The sequence below is a fragment of the Miniopterus natalensis genome, chromosome 3 (genome assembly GCF_054644295.1).
Source record: "Miniopterus natalensis isolate mMinNat1 chromosome 3, mMinNat1.hap1, whole genome shotgun sequence".
Lineage (NCBI taxonomy): Eukaryota > Metazoa > Chordata > Mammalia > Chiroptera > Miniopteridae > Miniopterus > Miniopterus natalensis.
In genome coordinates, this window is record NC_142083.1 from 95,982,688 (window position 1) to 96,000,576 (window position 17,889).

General features: G+C 50.9%; 1 protein-coding gene across 1 annotated transcript in view; it reads right to left on the reverse strand.

Moving 5' to 3' along the window:
- Positions 1-17,889, reverse strand: part of GSG1L (GSG1 like) — a 185,089-nt gene that overhangs the window by 20,751 nt on the left and 146,449 nt on the right. Inside the window, exons 4-5 of the mRNA XM_087815146.1 lie at positions 14,484-14,595; positions 1,163-1,330 (exon numbers count right to left, since the gene is read on the reverse strand). Of these exons, the coding sequence (XP_087671272.1) occupies positions 1,163-1,330; positions 14,484-14,595 (280 nt within the window). The remainder of the gene's footprint in view (positions 1-1,162; positions 1,331-14,483; positions 14,596-17,889) is intronic.

The following is a 17,889-nucleotide window of genomic DNA, read 5'->3' on the forward strand; positions in this document are numbered from 1 at the left end:
CATCATCCATCATCCACCATCCACCATCCATCATCCACCATCCATCATCCACCATCCACCATCCATCATCCATCATCCATCATCCACCATCCACCATCCATCATCCATCATCCATCATCCACCCATCCATCATCCATCATCCATCATCCACCATCCATCATCCACCCATCCATCGTCCATCATCCATCGTCCATCGTCCACCGTCCATCATCCACCATCCACCATCCATCATTCACCATCGACCATCCATCATCCATCATCCGCCATCCCATCATCCACCCATCCATCATCCATCATCCACCATCCACCCATCCACCATCCATCATCCATCATCCACCATCCACCCATCCACCATCCATCATCCACCATCCACCCATGCACCATCCATTATCCACCCATCCATCACCCATCATCCACCATCCACCCATCCACCCATCCACCATCCATCATCCACGATCCACCATCCACCATCTGTTATTCATTATCCACCTATCCATCATCCATCGTCCACCATCCACCCATCCACCCATCCACCATCCATCATCCACCCATCCATCACCCATCATCCATCATCCACCATCTACCATCCACCCATCCACCATCCACCCATCCACCATCCACTGTCCACCATCCATCCACACATGCACTGGTCCATCCATCCATCCACCCAACCATTCAACCATCCACCCACCATTTATTGTCACCTCCTCTATGCCCAGCTGGACACTGAGGACTCAGGTGATCAGATTTGGTCCTGGCCTCGAGGATCTCTCCCAGCGGCCATTGCCAGTCCCACTGCTGGGACCTCTTCTCAGTGCTGTGATAAGAGTCCAAGACAGAAACCTTGGTTCAGCTTTTAGGTGCCCGTCTTGGTTCTAGGAAACCTGGAGCCAAATGGCAAACACTCCAACTTGATTTCCTTCCTGGTTTCTCAGGCTCCGATTCCCTAAGCTCGAGGCAGTCACATGCCCCATAAAACATTAAAATGTCCCAGATGTTCCAACATAGTGGAGTCCAAACTCTGCCTCGCCCAACCTGCCCTCCCATCCCCAACACTCCGTGGGACCACTCAGTCCAGTTCTGACTGGAGCCCTGTGGCCACTGAGGCCAGACCCTGGGCTTCAGCCTCCAGTGGCACCAGAGGGGACCCATGTGCACTGACCTCTCCCGGAAGTACTTGATGGCCTCGGGGTCTATGAAGGTCGGCTCCTCCCGGTAGCCCTGCTCAAAGACCTTGCGCTTGTGCCGGAACTCAATGACTGTCTTGGTGTAGGAGTTGAGCGTGGTGACCGAGGCGGCCATGCAGCAGGTAAAGGAGCCCCACGCCAGGCTGCGGGAGACAGGAGAGAGGTGCCGGTGAAACCTGCCCACCTGACATCACTCACCCTGCGCGCTGCCTCTTCTGGGCCAGACCTAAGCAGGTGCCGGGCGGAGACAACAAGACTTGGTCCTGCCCCACACAGTCTGGTGCGGGGGCAGCACTGGCTGCACAGGATGCCGCAGACATGGCAGAGTTCATGACGAGGGGACAAGAAGAGAGCGAGTCATCCCGCCCAAGGAGGGTTACCACAATCAGCTGTGCTTGCGCTGGGTCTGGGGGCGAGGAAGGGCTTGCCAGGGGGCAGGGCATTCCAGGAAGAGGGAAGGGCATTCCAGGAAGTGGGAAGGGCATTCCAGGAAGTGGGAAGGGCATTCCAGGAAGTGAGAAGGGCATTCCAGGAAGTGGGAAGGGCATTCCAGGAAGAGGGAAGGGCATTCCAGGAAGTGGGAAGGGCATTCCAGGAAGTGGGAAGGGCATTCCAGGAAGAGGGAAGGGCATTCCAGGAAGTGGGAAGGGCATTCCAGGAAGTGGGAAGGGCATTCCAGGAAGTGAGAAGGGCATTCCAGGAAGTGGGAAGGGCATTCCAGGAAGTGGGAAGGGCATTCCAGGAAGTGGGAAGGGCATTCCAGGAAGTGGGAAGGGCATTCCAGGAAGAGGGAAGAGGGAAGAGCATTCCAGGAAGAGGGAAGGGCATTCCAGGAAGAGGGAAGGGCATTCCAGGAAGTGGGAAGGGCATTCCAGGAAGTGGGAAGGGCATTCCAGGAAGAGGGAAGGGCATTCCAGGAAGTGGGAAGGGCATTCCAGGAAGAGGGAAGGGCATTCCAGGAAGAGGGAAGGGCATTCCAGAAAGCGGGAAGAGGGAAGAGCATTCCAGGAAGAGGGAAGGGCATTCCAGGAAGAGGGAAGGGCATTCCAGGAAGAGGGAAGGGCATTCCAGGAAGTGGGAAGGGCATTCCAGAAAGCGGGAAGAGGGAAGAGCATTCCAGGAAGAGGGAAGGGCATTCCAGGAAGAGGGAAGGGCATTCCAGGAAGAGGGAAGAGCATTCCAGGAAGAGGGAAGGGCATTCCAGAAAGAGGGAAGGGCATTCCAGGAAGAGGGAAGGGCATTCCAGAAAGAGGGAAGGGCATTCCAGAAAGAGGGAAGAGCGGGGCAAAGGCGTGGAGGCATGAGGCGCAGGGAACACTGCACAAACCGTGGGAGGCTTGGGATGCTGGAGGAAGGGAATGTGAAGAGATTAGTTGAAGTTGATGAAGAGAATAGATGGGGCCAAAAACCCTACAAGCGGGTTGTCTGTGAGGGTTAAATTACCTGAGTTCCTCTGTTAAGCACCTTGGACAAGATGCTTCACCTCTCCTTGCATCCATTGTAACGGGCATAACAAGAGCTCCACCTCACAGGGTGTTGAAGGATTGAAGATGATCCATTTAAAAGCTCTTAGAACAGAGCCTGGTACACAGTCGGGGTTCCTGAAAGGTTTGCTATCATTCCTACCATCACAATCACCACCATCTTTACTACCCACTTCTGACTCGCTTTCCCGGCTCTCCCTCTGAGAGGCTAACTTATAACGACCTTCGCGGCTCCACACGTCCTCCATGCGCAGCTGGGACCCTTGGCTGCACTCACCTGATGTGTTTGCTGAGCCAGCCAGAGCTGGAGAAGCTGTCCCACCACATCTGGAAGCAACCAGGAGCGTGTGCCTGCCTTGCGGTGGTCACACCTGGTCTGGCGCCCAGTCAGTTCCCCAGTCTCTGCCTTATGACTGTTTCCTCCAAATCAAGGGCTCAGTTTTGCTGTTTCGAGCCCTGCCCTGTCCCTGAGCCTCCCTTCTGCCGACCCTTCGAGTCTCTTAACATCACTCCCCTGCATTCCTCAAAGCGAGCACAGCCCGCCTCCCACACCCTCTGCTCTCCTCTCGGTCCGCGTCAGAACACCCAGAAAGAAAGCGTGGGAATGCGAGGGTTCCGCCTTTCTGCCAGGCATCTCCAGTCACCATCCATCCCTCGTTGCCAAAACCATTAAAGGGTCCCCCTGTTCTTTCATGATACAGAGCTCATTTAGATCTTCCAGAAGCTCTGACGATCTGTCGCAGACAGCTGTGGGGTGTCAGCCTGGCCCCTCTAAGAACTTCCTTGGCCACCCAAGGGTCCAGCAGGTGACCCCACCCCCTGTTCACAGATGATTGGATAAGGGCTGAACTTCTGACCAAAGCTAGTTTAATCGGATAATCCCTCCCTTGAGCAACGAAGTTCAAGATTCTAGCCCAACCTGGGGTGTCCGTCTGAACCAGAGGGGTGGAAATTCAGAACCTGAGGGTGGAGAATGAAAAAGCGGCTTTTTTCTGGGATCCCATGTTGGTTTACCCTGACCCTCATCTATGTTAAGGGACCACTCGTCCCCTCCTCTCCAGCCGTGTGATTTGTGTGGAGCACATGCCCTAGGCCTGGCCAGTGAGAGTGTCGCCTCCCTTTGGCCACAGTAATTGGCTCAGGATGGGCACGTGGCACCAAAGTCTGGCTTACGAGTCTCAACCCCAGGACTTTTGCTAAAGCTCTCAGGAAACAGGGCTCTGCTTTGGTCCGGAGCGGGGTTTGAGCCAGGAGCTTCTGGGGACTGTCTTGCCACCATGCAACCTGAGATGAAGCGGACTCAGAAGAAAGGAGAAAGGACCTAGATCCCTGAGCTGAAGCCATCGTCCCTGGGCTTTGCAGTTGTGGGAACACAAATTCCTTTTTTGGATTTTTTTTTCCTTAGGCCAGTTTGAACTGGGTTTCTGTCATTGGCAACCAAAGTTCTTATATAATTACTTTCTATAAATTCCCTTTTTTGCACAAGTTCACTTTAAAGTGAATTTTTAGCCTTTATGACCATGGACCTTATCTATGACCAGGTCCGGCTCCCCACTCTGATGACCCAGCGAAGGAGCAGTCCTGCCCATCACATTTCATCACACCCTGCAATACTCTTGTGGCTTTTAACCTCTTATTTAATATTCTTTTTTTGGGGGGGTCTTTATTGATTTCAGAGAGAGGAAGGGAGAGGGAGAGAGAGATAGAAACATCAATGATGAGAGAGTCATTGATCGGCTGCCTCCTGCACGCCCCCTACAGAGGATCGAGCCCACAACCCGGGCATGGGCCCTGACCTGGAATCGAACCTCGATCTCCTGTATCACAGGTCGATGCTCAACCGCTGAGCCACACTGTCCAGGCTATTATTCTTTGTTTTTAAATTAAGTTTTTAATTTCAAGGTAATTACAGACTCACAAGTTGTTGTAAGAAATAATACCCGTGGACCCTTTACCCGGTTTCCCCAGCGGTGACATCTTGCAGATACAGTGTAGTATCCATCAGGATCCTGACACCGGGACAGTCAGGTACAGAACGTTTCCATCCGTCACCACAGTGACCCCTCCAGGTGCATTTTAGTCACTCCCACTTCCTCCCAACCCTTGGCAACCACGAATCAGTTCTTCATTTCTATGATTTTGCCATTTTAAGAATATCATAGAAATGGAGTCACACAGTATGTATGTCTGGGATCGGCTTTTTCCCTCAGAATAATTCCCTGGAGAGTCATCCAAGTTGTGTATGTAGCAGCGAGTTCCTTTATATTGCTGAGTAGGGTTCCTACCAGCCATGTAAGTTTCTCACTATTGTTTTTTAATTTTATTTATTCATTTTTCAATATGTTTTATTGATTTTTTTTTTATTGAGAGAAGAAGGGGGAAAGAGAGAGGGGGAAGGAGAGAGATATGAGAGAGAAACATCGATCTGTTGCCTCCTGCATGCGCCCCAACTGGGGATCGAACCCGCAACCTGGGCATGTGCCCCGACTGGGAATTGAACCGGTGACCTTTTGGTGAACTGGGGACAACGCTCACCCAGCTGAGCCACACTGGCCAGGGCTCGTCATTTTTAAATTTTCAGTCTGTAGCTTGTCTTTTCAACCTCTTAACAAGGCCTTGCACCGAGCAGAAGTGTTTAATTTTGATGAAATCCAATTTATCAATTTTTTCAACACCTTCGACGGCAAGTCCAAGAACTCTTTGTCTACTCTAGGCCTAGACCCCAAAGATTTTTCTCCTATTTTTTTCTAAAAAGTTTATAGGTTTACATTTTATATTTAGGTCTGTGATGCATCTTGAGTTAAGTTTTACATAGGGTATGAAGTTTAGATCAAGCTTGTTTTTTGGGGGGGTTTTGCCTATGAATGAATATCTAATATAGCTTGAGCACCATTTGTTGAAAAGGCTATTCCCTCCTCCACTGAGTGGATTTGCATCTTTGTCAAGAACCAGTTGGGCACCTTTGTGTGGGTCTTTACCCTGTTCCATTGATCTGGGGGTCTGTTCCCCACCAACAGCACACAGTCTGATTACTGTAGCTATACAGTAAGTCTTGAAATTGGGTAAACCAATTCCTCCTACTTTATTCTTTTTTTTCAAAATTGTTTTAGCTATCTTAGTTCCTCTGCCATTCCTAACAGGCTTTATAATAATCTTGTCTATATCTATAAGAAATTACACTGACATTTTAATAGGAATTGCATTAAGCTTGTACACCAACTTGAGGAGACTTGACATATCTACCATAAACATGGTATATCTCTCCATTTATTTAGAAATTCTTTGATTTTCTTCATTGGCCTTTGTGGTTTTCAGCCTTTAAATCCTGAAGATGTTTTGCTAGATTTATGACTAAGTATCTCACTTTTTTCAGTGTAAACATTATTGTATTTTTAGCTTTATACAACTGTTCATTGCCAGTTTATAAAAATATAATTGATTTTCATATTTTTATCTTGTATCCTGAGACAATACATTAAACCCTCGATTTTGTGGACCTCGATTTAACAGACTTCAGATTTAATTGACAAAATTTCCAGTCCGTGTGTCATATGTGAAAATTAACACCTTGTTAATTTTAAAATGTTTTTAACCAAGATTTGCTTATAATTAAGTTAACAGGTTATTTTTGTTATTAATTTGCTATTTTTAACAAATTTTAGTGAATAGGCCATATGTTGGGAAAAACACTGTAGTAATCTTGCCGATATAAATAAATATTACGTATCTACAACTGTAGTCTACATATTTAAATCCAGAATCACTGCTCGTAAACAATGTGTGACAAATGATTAGCACATGATCACACTGCATTGAGTGAGATAATTGGTTCTGTTGTCTGGTGGAGTGGCTTTCTGCATCAGTTTTAACTCATGCTGGCAGATGTTCCGTGTATGCTAAACCACGTCCCAGCCACGTGCATTTGTTTACTCCCGGTGACATGAATGCACACATTTTCTAGACCCATTCAGTATAAATTTAAAATTACAGTAATACATACAGAAAACTTTTCTGTGAAATTAAACTTTTCATACATACTTAATTTTAATGACACAAACGTGTCTACGTAAGTAAAAACAGGTAAACTAACAAGTTTGTCAATTTTTTAACATACGCATTCAGAAAACCTACTTTATTATATAACAGACTTTGGGCTTTAACGAACACCCCCTCACCCGAATTAGTCTGTTATATTGAGGTTTTACTGTACTGAATTCATTTATTAGGTCTAGGCATTTTTTTATGTATAGCTTTCTTGGATTTATCTGCACAGACAACATGTTATCTGCAAATAGGTACAGTTTCCTTCTTCCTTTTCAATCTGTATGCCTTTTATTTACTTTTCATGCCTTATTGCACTAGCAAGAGCCTCCAGCGCTGTGTGCAGTACACGTGATGTTACCAGTCCTAGAGAGAAAGCATTTAATTTTCACCGTTGACTATGATGTTAGCTGTAGGTGCTTAGGTAGGTGTTCTTTATCAAATTTAAAATTTTCCGCTCTATTTTTAGTTTTCTGGGAGTTTTTATTTAAACAAGAATGGATGAATTTTGTCAAATATTTTTTTCAGATTGATTGATAAGATCCTATGATTTTCCCTTTACGTCCCTTTATTCTCCCCCATTAATATGACTGCATGAAATATTTCCTCTGATTTCATTTAGAACTGCATCAGACTGTGTTATAATTTTTTGTTTCAATCATCAAACATAATTTTGAAACCTCAAGAGGAAAGTAAAATTTTCTTTCTTCTTTCCTGCTGTTCCAAGATTATCTCTTTATGATTTTTTTTTTTTCCTGTTCAGAGAACTTCTTTTAACCCTTCATTTAGGGTAAGTCTGCTGGCAACACATTTTTTTAGTTTTCCTTCATCTGAAAATGATTTCCCCTTCCCTTTCCTGAGGATATTTTTGCTAGAAACAGAAAACAGAATTGACAGTTCTTTCCTTTCAGCACTTGAAACATGCTGTGCCACTGCCTTCTAGCCTCCGTTGTTTCTGGTGCAAAATCTACTGCCATTTAAATTGGTTTTCCCTACAGTTGAGGTATCATTTCTCTTTTGCTGCTTTCAATATTTTTTCTTTGACTTCAGTCTTTAAAATTTGACTATGATGTATCATGGTATGGATTTCTTTGGGTTTATCCTGTTTGGAGATTCACCCAGCTTCTCAACTCTGTAGCTTTATGTCTTTTAAAAAATGTGGAAAGTTTTCAGACATATTCCTTTGAGTGTCTTTTTCTGCTCATGGAACTTCAATGTTACCTCTTTTGTTATAGTCCCAGAGGTCCTTGAGGCTCCTTTCATTGACCCAGGTAGGAAGATTTTTTATCGCTGCTGGGCAGAGTGGGAGTTCTGGACCCTTAGGCCTCTGCAGATAACTACCCTGGCTGGAAGGGACAGGAGTGCCTCATTGCTGCTCTCCCAGTGGCCTCCGCTGACACCACGGGGAGGGAGGTGGCCTCATTACAACTGGGCAGTGGTAAAAATCCTGACTCTCCACTGCTCCTCTGATACCACCCACGCAGGGCAAAGTTTAAAAACCTTCAGCTCCAGAACACCTGCTAGTGTTTGCAGCTTGCACTTCTGAGCTGGTGCAGTGAGGTATGTGGGTGGGTGGCCTGGTTTTCAGAGCCAAGAGCAGAGTGGACACTGTGGGGAGAAAAGGAGAGGGTGATGGGGAGGGGTGGCTGTCAACCATCCTGTATCGTCTGGGAGCTGAAGGGCAGGGTCAGGAGACATTGGGTGAGCAGATTCAGAGACACATGCATGCCACCCTGAAACCTACCCCAGGCCCTGTTCAGTGGGAAGGTTAATCGATTGCTGAGGATCAACTGCAGGTCACCTGCAGGTCAGACGGCACAGAGTCACTGCGCAGAACCCCAATGTCCAGGCCACCCTTAGTGCCCAAAGGCTGATGGGACAGGAGTTGACGACTGCAGGTTCTGGGGCCCAGCTCGTCCATCCATGGGTAGCAGGGCACCCGTGGGCAACCACATCTCCCCTTCCCCGCCCTGGTCTTAGAGAAAAGGAGTCCAGAGTCACCTGCCTCGGGGGAGATGAGAAAGAGTCAGAGCTTCTTGCTGACCACACAGCCGCTTAGCGGTGACACAAGCAAATACACCCTTTCTAGTGGCTCTTTGGAGCCAAGGATCTTCTGAGGTCACAGCAGCAAACACCTCCCATCACCAACCCCCTCCAAGGGATCAATATGCTGAAATGCCAGCTAAGCCCTGCAGAGAGAGCAGGGCAGCCTAGGGTCCCCAGAGAGAGAAAGGGCCAGCCTGCTGTTTTCACAAGGTCTTGGAGACTGGGAAGTGGGGGAGGGGAAGGGAAAAGGGTAGCAGTGAAGCCACTGCACTCCGCACAGATGGGGCTCCAAAAGCAAACGGAGAGGCACCACCCTCCAGGGACCTGGCCCAACTTGCTACTCTAATGTTGTGTGACCTGGGCCAAGTAGCTTTGCCTCTCTGTGCTTCTAGCTCTTACATGCCACAACTTGATAATGCTCCACTACCCTCTGTCTACAGAGTGAAAGCTTAGGATTTCACTGTTTGTGCTGTGGGAGGGACCTCTTTTCCATTCATCTCCATTTTGATCAAATGCAAAACAGAAGTACAAAGTGACTAATTTTCCACTCTCCCACCATCACCAGGAAAACTGACACGTGGATATTCCAAGTAGAGGCCACACACTCAAATTCCTGAGGGGTCAGGTGCATGACTAAGTGAGGAAAGTGTGAGTAAGCATAAGGCAATAGGGAGTGGTGGGGACTGGGGTGAACTGAAGAGCATATGCCCCATCTGAACAGGGCAGCTGTTACTCAGCTGCAGCTGCCTGCTGCCAGTTAGGCAGGGGCATATCTTCTAATGGTCAAGAGAAGCCAGAGACCTGAATCTTTATGTAAAATGTTTACCTTTTCAGATGTTAAAAACAAATGTGAACTTTTAATAACACCATGGCAGGCCAAGCAGAACATCTGTAGGCTGGGTTCAGCCCTGGGCTGCTTGCAATTTGCAGCCTCTGAGGCTAATTGTGTGACTTGGGCCTTTGCCCTTTGTGAGGCTGTATCTTCGTCCAGCCAGTGGGTATGGTAACTCCTCTGTGGGGGTCAATGGCAGGACTATACAGCTCAGGGCTTGTAAGCATCCCCCACTGTGCCTGGCACAAAGTAGGTGGCACCAACCTTAGTTTTATCCTGACCCTGGGGGTGGGGAGGGTTGCCTTAGCATTATCACAGTGCGACCCAGAGAACTGAGACACAGAGCTGAGAAAGGAGCAGGCAGGAGGGCTGGAGGCTGGGGCTCAGGACGAGGATGGGGTCCCAAAGCTTAGGCAGGGCCAAAAGACGGGGTAGAGGAGCGAGGGGAGATGTCAGCCAGGGCTGGATCCTAACAAAACACTAAACTTCTGGGAACAAAGGCCAGCAGAGTCCAGGGTGGGGTGGGCTTGGGGTGGAGACAAAGAGGAAGGACTGCTTGCCTACCCACTGGATGTCATCCTCTTGGACATTTGGGTCAGGTGCCTCTCAACAAGCAAGAATGGCATCCCCAAAGGCCTAATGTCACTGTCACCGTGTATAACCAATTGTCAAGCACTCACTGGGCACCAGCAGCTTGGCCCCATGAAACCTGCATCACTACGATCCCCACTCCAGAGAGGAGGGAGTGGGGCTCACGGGGCTGGGTGCCTGCCTTTAACACCACATCCCCGAGCACGTTCCCTGTGCCGTGCGCCCACAGGCATGGCTTCGTGGAGTCCTCATGGTAGTTTGTCTCCAAAGAGGGCCCCCTGAGCCACTCCTCCTGGGCTGGGAGGTTTGGTGCAGCCCACTCTCCTCAAATCTGGCCCATCACTTGCTCTTGAGCAAGAGAATACGACACAAGTGACACTGTGTAACTTCTGAGGCAAGATTATAAAATAAACTTGTAGCCTCCACTTGGATTGCTGGGAACGCTTGCTCTCCGCAGGGGCCCAGCCGCCGTGCCGGGGAAGCCGCTCCGGCTGACAGCCCTGGCAGAGCCCCAGCCCCAGCCCCAGCACCCCGCGAGCCTCCCGCCAGCGCTGCCAGGGGCAACCTGGACGCCCCGCCCGCCGACACTGGCCTGAGGCGTCACGGAAGGCCCCAAGCCAGGCCACCCAGCTGAGCGCAGTCGACCAGTGAACCATAAGACATAATCATAAATTCTCATTTTACACCACTACATTGTGGTGTGATGGGTTATGCATCAAAAGAGAACTGCAGCACCACTCACAAGGCTCCGTGTGGTGGGAACTCAGGCTGTCCCCACGTCACAGCTGAGGACGCTGAGGCACGGGGAGGCTATGCAGCTTGGCCAGGGTCCACAGCAGGCAAGGGGCAGGGGCAGGATCTGCTCCAGAGGCCTCACCTCAGCCAGCGGCCCCCAGCAGTGCACGGTGTGAGTGAGGGCTAACCCACCTGGCTGAGGTCAGACTCCTGGCCTGGGCCTGTCACCTTCCTGAGCAGGTGTCCCTCCCAGGAGCTGGCGCCCCCACCTCCTGAGCGCCCTCAGCCTGTTCTTCCCTCCTGGGCCCAGAGACAGAGGCTGGTGCTGTCTTGCCTTGGAACTGGTCTCCTCGCTGGTGCCTGGGGCTCTGGGGCCAGAATTGTGACAAATGGCCTCACACATATTAAACAAGAGAGATGACACTGCACCGCCCTGGCAAGGCCCCAGATGCAAGGGATGAAAAATGGGGCTGATCTATCTTGTAGCCTCGGTGACAAGGAGAAATGGACCAGCCCTAATAGGGGCTACACATTGGGCCCCAGTCTCAAATAAGTCAAATGGGAATTCACTGCCCCTTGGGAGGCCCGCCCGAGGGAGCAGAGGAGCGGGCAGGGGACTCGGCTTCCGGGAGAAGAGGGTCCCACGGCCCACACCCCCAGGCTCAGTTCTAGGCACTGATGCCAGGGTGAGCCCAGGGGCTTCGGGAAAGAGAGGCCTGTGGGAGGAGGGGCTTCAGAATCCTGGGCCGGTGACAACCTTGCTGAGCTTCAGTTTCCACATACGCAACACGGGGTTATTGTCCGTGTTACATCTCATATCAGTGACGGTGACATCGGAAGAACTGGTGTTTACTGGGCCCTTGCACATGTCAAACAGCGTGCTAAGCACACGGGACCTGTCCCTCTGTTACCCCATCATCTCACAGGGCAGCACACAGGGCCGACCGCCTGGGCTCCCCCCCCAGCTCTGCCACTCGCGGGTGGATCCCCCTGGACGCATCGCTTCAGTTCTCCGTGCCTCAGTTACCCTCCACGAAGGGCCTGCCTCACAGCACAGCTGTGACAATGACACGCCAGTGCTCAGCACAGGTAGGAAATTATTACACATGTGGCCGACACTCAGAAATGTTCGCACCCTTCCTCTGTCCCCTTCTCGAGCTCCTGGTGAGTATCTTCCGAGGTCAAGATCTCAGGAAGGAGCTGCTGGGGGTGGGGGAGGAGGGACGGGTGAAAGGGAGTCAGGGCCTTAGCTGGTTGCCCTGCAGTGGATCCACTTAAAGGGCATCAGGGATGGTGTTGATGGGCCAGGGTCGCTTTAAGGCTCTGTCTTTCAGAGGGCAGAGCCACGCAGAGAGGAGAGAGGGGCGGAGTGTGTCAGGAGCCCCCAGTGGCCTGCACTGGGGTCTGTCTTAGTCATAGCTCCTCCTGACCCATCTGACCACCTTTCCCCGAAGATGCCCTCTCGCCACCAAGTCTTTACTGTTCGCCATCCCCATGCACTATCCTGTTCCCTCCTCTGCCAGTTTTCCCGGCCAGATTCCCCCTGAGGACCTCCCTGCAGAAGCTGTGTCCATGACCCTTTCTTGTTCCCACAGTTGTATGTGGTGACACTCCCTGTCCCCCATCTCTTCCCCCACAAACACATCATAGCACCGAGCACGGCTCCCTTGACTCAGTCCCTCAATCCCATTGCAATACTGTCTTGGCACTGCTGTCTCCCCCTCCCCCGCCGGCCTCCCCCACCTCCCCAACCTAGGAGACTGGCTGGCCCCCCGTGAGTGCTCAGTAAGTGCCTGTGAAATGACCGAGGGGATAAACGGTGCTCAGCCAGCCAGCAGGACCAGACATGTAAACTCTGTACTGGACAACCAATCCTGGCCTTTGCAACAAGCATTCCTCCTTCTGATAAAAGCCTGCTGCACCCCCACCCACCCCCACCCCCAGCTCTCCACTGGAGGACCTCCCCTCCTCCTCTCTCTGTCCCAGGGTTTGGGCGGGGCCAATACCCCGGGACTCAGGTGAGAGCAGTCCAGCCTCCTTGGGGTCCAAATCACTGGCTGAAGGATGGTCACATCACTTAAGCTAAGCCCATGAAAAGCATAACCAGGGTTTTGGCTGGAAATGTTGGAAAGAAGCCCCACGGTTGCTGGTGTTGCCACATTTGTAAGAGGTAAGCCTAGAGCTGAGCATGGTGACCATCTCGGCCATCACCCGGGGAAACACGCTGCTTGTGAGTGGGACCAGCGCGAAGGGAGCGAGACAGAGAAGGGGGGAGCGCTGCGTTCCAGCGAACCCCGATCGCCTGGGTTAAGCCGCGCCTGAAGCAGGCGCCCTGTGGCTCACCCAGCACCCATTCCGCCTGCTCACCAGCCCTGTGGCTCACCCAGCACCCATTCCACCTGCTCACCATTCCAGGGTCTGGCTCAGTCCTAGCTCCAGACACCGGCCTGGTCAAGCTGAGCCAACAAGCTCACGACCCTCCCCCAGTCATGGTGACGGTTCAGGAGAGAGAAAATGACCTGAGTTGGGCTCGTCCGAGGGACGTTTGGGATCTTAGTTGATGCTGGAGGAAGAGAAGCCCTGTCTCTCCCTGGGTGTGAAGGAAGAAGCAGCGGCCGGAGGGAAGCCTGGCCGGGCACAGAGTCAACATGTGAGGGGCAATGCTCAGGCCACCGCAGAGGAAGAGAGCTCAGCCCGGATGGCGACAGCGATTCTGGATGAAACGTGTCCTGAAGTCCATACCTCAGCTGCACTTTCCATTTTCAGGAACCCACCTATTTCCATGTTGCTTAGACTAGTGCGGGTGGGTTTGTCCTGTTACAACCCACCCCCCTACCCCCACCCCCAGCTGATCCCCCTGGACTTTTCGGTTACATGAACTAATACAAACCCTTGTTTACTTAATCCGGGGTGCTGTTACTCACAAGCAAAAGAATCCTGAGTGGTTCTGCCTTTCACACACCACGCTCTGAGGTGCGGACTCCTGTCCCCTGTGTTCAAGGCCCCTCCCTGGGATCCTCCTAACCCACTGGACCCCCCAGAACCCCCCATGGCTGGCCTGCCTTAGGCCTTGCCAGCTTCCATCTCCACCTTCCACACCAGCCTCTAAGACAGGGGCTGGCAAACGTTCTGTATAAAGGGCAGGACAGTAAATGTTTTAGGCTGTGCGGGCCATTCAGCCTCTGTCACTACGGCTCACCTCTGCCACCGCGGCGTGAAAGCAGACGTCGACTATATATAAATGATGAGCGTGGCCGTGTCCCAATAGAACTTTATTTATGGACACTAAATTTGAATTTTATGTAATTTTCACATTTCACAAAATATTATTTTGATTTATATTCAAGAATGTCAAAGTATAAAAACTATTCTTAGCTTCAGGGCTGATGGAAACCGTGGTGGGCCGGATCTGGTCCACGTGGCAGAGTTTGCCCACCCTGGCTCCTGGGTCTCAATGCCTGTGTCCTCTGGGCTACCCCTGCCTTCCTCTGTCCCCCAACTGGGCTGAGCTGCTGAAGTCCCAGCAGGTCTCGGGGCTCTTGTGTCTAAAGGTCAAAAGCCACTTACCAGAAGGACCACCCGTAGTCCCAGGAATGGGGCCTCCAATCTTCAGGGCCGAGGCTCACGGTGACCTGGAACACCTGCGTGTACATCATGTGGGCGACCATGCCCAGGAGGCCTGTGGGGCGAGCAGAGCAAGGAATCAGGGAGCGAGGCGGGGCCTGTGCACCCTCACGGGCGTGAGTGCCGGGCAGAGCGTGGGCCCCCTGGGAAGGACGTCGGCAGGACCAGAGCACAGGGGGCCAGAGGGGGGCTGTTTGCTGAGCCTGCGTTTGAGCCGGAGGGCAAAGGGCAGCCTGGAGAAATTAAAGCAAGGGAGCAGAGTCAGACCTGGGTGTGGATGGGCAGACTTTCTGTTAAGAACCAGAGAAGTCAATGATTTAGGCTCTGTGGGCCGCTTGGTACCGTTGCAACTATTCAGCTCTGCCGTTGTAGAGCAAAGGAGCCGTGGACAACGGGAAGTGCAGGTCGTGGGGGGATTTAACCCGTGGGCTATAGTTTGCTGACAGAAGGTCATTTGGGAGAAGGAGCTTAGAGAGTATTTTTAAAACCTCAGGTCTTAACTCACCAGACTAGAGGGTCAGGAAATCAACCTCAGGGATTGCAACCAGCGCTACCAAAAAAGGACAGGCTGGAATAGAGATATCCACTACCATCAAACGTAGCAGGAGTAAAAATTGTTTTGTATGTGCATGTGTGTGCGTGTCCGTGTGCATGCATGTGTGTGTGTGCATGTGTGCGTGTGTGTAGTGATTGTAATAGGAACTGTTTTTTTGCAGCTCGTGGTTAAAAATCTTTGAGCCCACTGGCTGGGAGAGTTTTGATTCCAAGGGGTGTGAGTGAGAACCCCCTTCCCGCACATTTCCCCACATAGCCCCGGGCAAGGCACTTCACTCCTCTGAGCCTCAACCCTGTCCACCCAGAGATGAGGACTGTGGCAGCCGAGGTGAAGAGAGGGTGAAGTGAGGAGCAGGGAAGGGTAGATGGCAAGAGGAAGAAAGGAAACCTGTAATGCTTAGGCACCTACTGTGTGCCAAGCACCCAGTCAGACTTTTACTTCCATTATTATCTCTTAATCTTCATAACAACGCTTTGAAGTATGTGGCCCTGATCATTGAACTTACTCCAGAGGCTCCTGCACACGTATGTCTCCGTCTAGTCACTTGACCCCAGGCCTGATGGACACAGAGGACTCAACAGTGACATAGAAGTGGTTATCTGTGTCTCCGGGCCGGGCTCAGCCTCGCGTGGACACTTCCCACCGCTCTCTGGCCTCAGGTGAGGGCTACTCTCTAGGGCTGCCGGGGGCACTGGAGTCAGGAAACGCAGGGAGAGGGTGACGGCAACAGGTGCCGAGTCCCCTCAGGAGCCCCTACGCGCTCGGCGTGCCCAGGCTCTCTCTGCCAGGCCTGGGGACCACCCAGACCCCCATCCTCAGTCGTGCCCAGCAGGTGTGCGGGGTCCCCTCTGCCTCGGCTCTGTTGGAAGGAGGAGACGAGGCTGTGAGCCGTACAGACAGCTTATGTTTATTCACTTGACACAACTTTTGGCGAACTTACATGGGATTCCTTGACAGTGACGCACCGTGACTGATTGATTCCATCAGTCGGCGGTGTCGAAGTTGCTTCCAGCTTTTTGCTCTCTAAGCAACGCAGCAACGAACACCTTCTGCAAGCCTCATGGAACCCTCCCCGGTGCCTGAGATTCTGAAGCGCGATCTCGCCCGTTGCTGGTGGAACACGAGACCTCAACATTGCTCCAAGTTTCCTGCTCCCCTCGACATGAGTGAGCCTGGGCGTTTTGCACGGCTGTTCACCATTCCTATTCCTCCTTCCCTGCAGAGGCCCGTCTGTGTTCTTTGTCAATACTCTTTTTTCTCTTTTTCATTATCAATTGGTAGGAATTCTTTAGCTTGGATGCTAATCCTGTCTGTTGCGTGGACTACAAATAGTTTACTGCCTGTCTTTTCCCATGTACAGAACACCTCTTTTTTTTATTAATAGACTTTATTGTTTAGAGCAGTTTTAGGTTTACAGAAGAATTGAGCAGATGTACAGAGTGCCCATGGGCCCCCTCTCCCCGCCCCAGGTGGTGGGGGCCATTAGTTACGACCGATGAGCCAGTATCGACACTTCATTAGTGACTAAATCTATAGTGTTCATTAAGGTTCACTGTCTGTGCTGCACCGTCTGTGGGTTTTGACATGTGTACAGCGACATGCCCCCACCATGCCCATGCTGAATAGGTTCATAGCCCTAAAGTTCCCCTGTGCTTCACCTATTCATCCCTCCCTCCCTCCTAAGCCCTGGCAACCACTGATTTTTTAATTGTCTCCATAGCTGTGCCTCTTCCAGAAGGTTATGTGGCTGGAATCGTACAGTACGTGGCCTTTTCAGACTGGCTTCCTCCACACAGCCTTGAGCATTTCCGTTTCCACCGTGTCTTTTCATGCTTGATCGAGCCTTTCCTTTCCTTGCTGAGTAACATACCATTGTCCCGACAGGTTATTTATCCATTCACCTGCTGAAGGACACCCGCATTGTTTCCAATTTTTGGTGATTATGAATAAAGCTGCTTTTGTCACACATTTTGATCATTGATATAGTCAAGTCAATCAGTCTTTTCCTTTCGGACTTGCATTTCCTGTGTCTGATTTAAGAAAACCAACGCCATACAGAGTCTCCTATATTTTCCCAGCATACTTATAGCTGTTTGCTGAATTCCCCTAGAATTTATCTTAGTGAGTGGTGGAAGGTAAGGATCTAACTTAATTTTCTTAAATGAATAGCTAATTGCTTTGAGCCCTTACAGAAGGAACCGATCTTTCTCCACTGATTTTAAATAACACTTTTACACCACATTGCAGGCCCCACAAATACACGAGTTTATGTCCTATCTCATCGCTCTGTTCCATGGCTCGCTCTCTGTTCCTGTGCCAGTGCCGCACTGTTTTAATTAGTGTAACTTACAGCAGAGGCTGTTACCTGGAAGGATACGTCTCTCCTCCTCACGGCCCAGTGCTCACTCCCTCTGGGACGGCTGCCCTACCCAGGGGCTTTGCCCCTCAGGGGGACCCGGACCCCTTCCTTAGTCCCCACCAGTCCCTTCCTGAGGACTGGACCTTGCTCTCCAAACCTCAGTTGTTGCAGCTTCTTTGGTTTCTTCCTCACTATGCCAGTCCAGATGCTCTTTGAGTTACCTGACCTCTCAGTGCCTTTGTTTTCTCATCTATAAAATGGGGACAGTAGCAGACATCGGCACTTTCAATGAGTATCCACCAAAAAAGGAAAATAGTCATGAGAATGACCATCTCTATATCAGGACAGTGGGGACAGGTCAGTATTTTACTACAGGAACTCTCAGCCAGACCCAGAGGCTGGGCCCAGCCTGTTGGCAGAATAATTAATTTTCT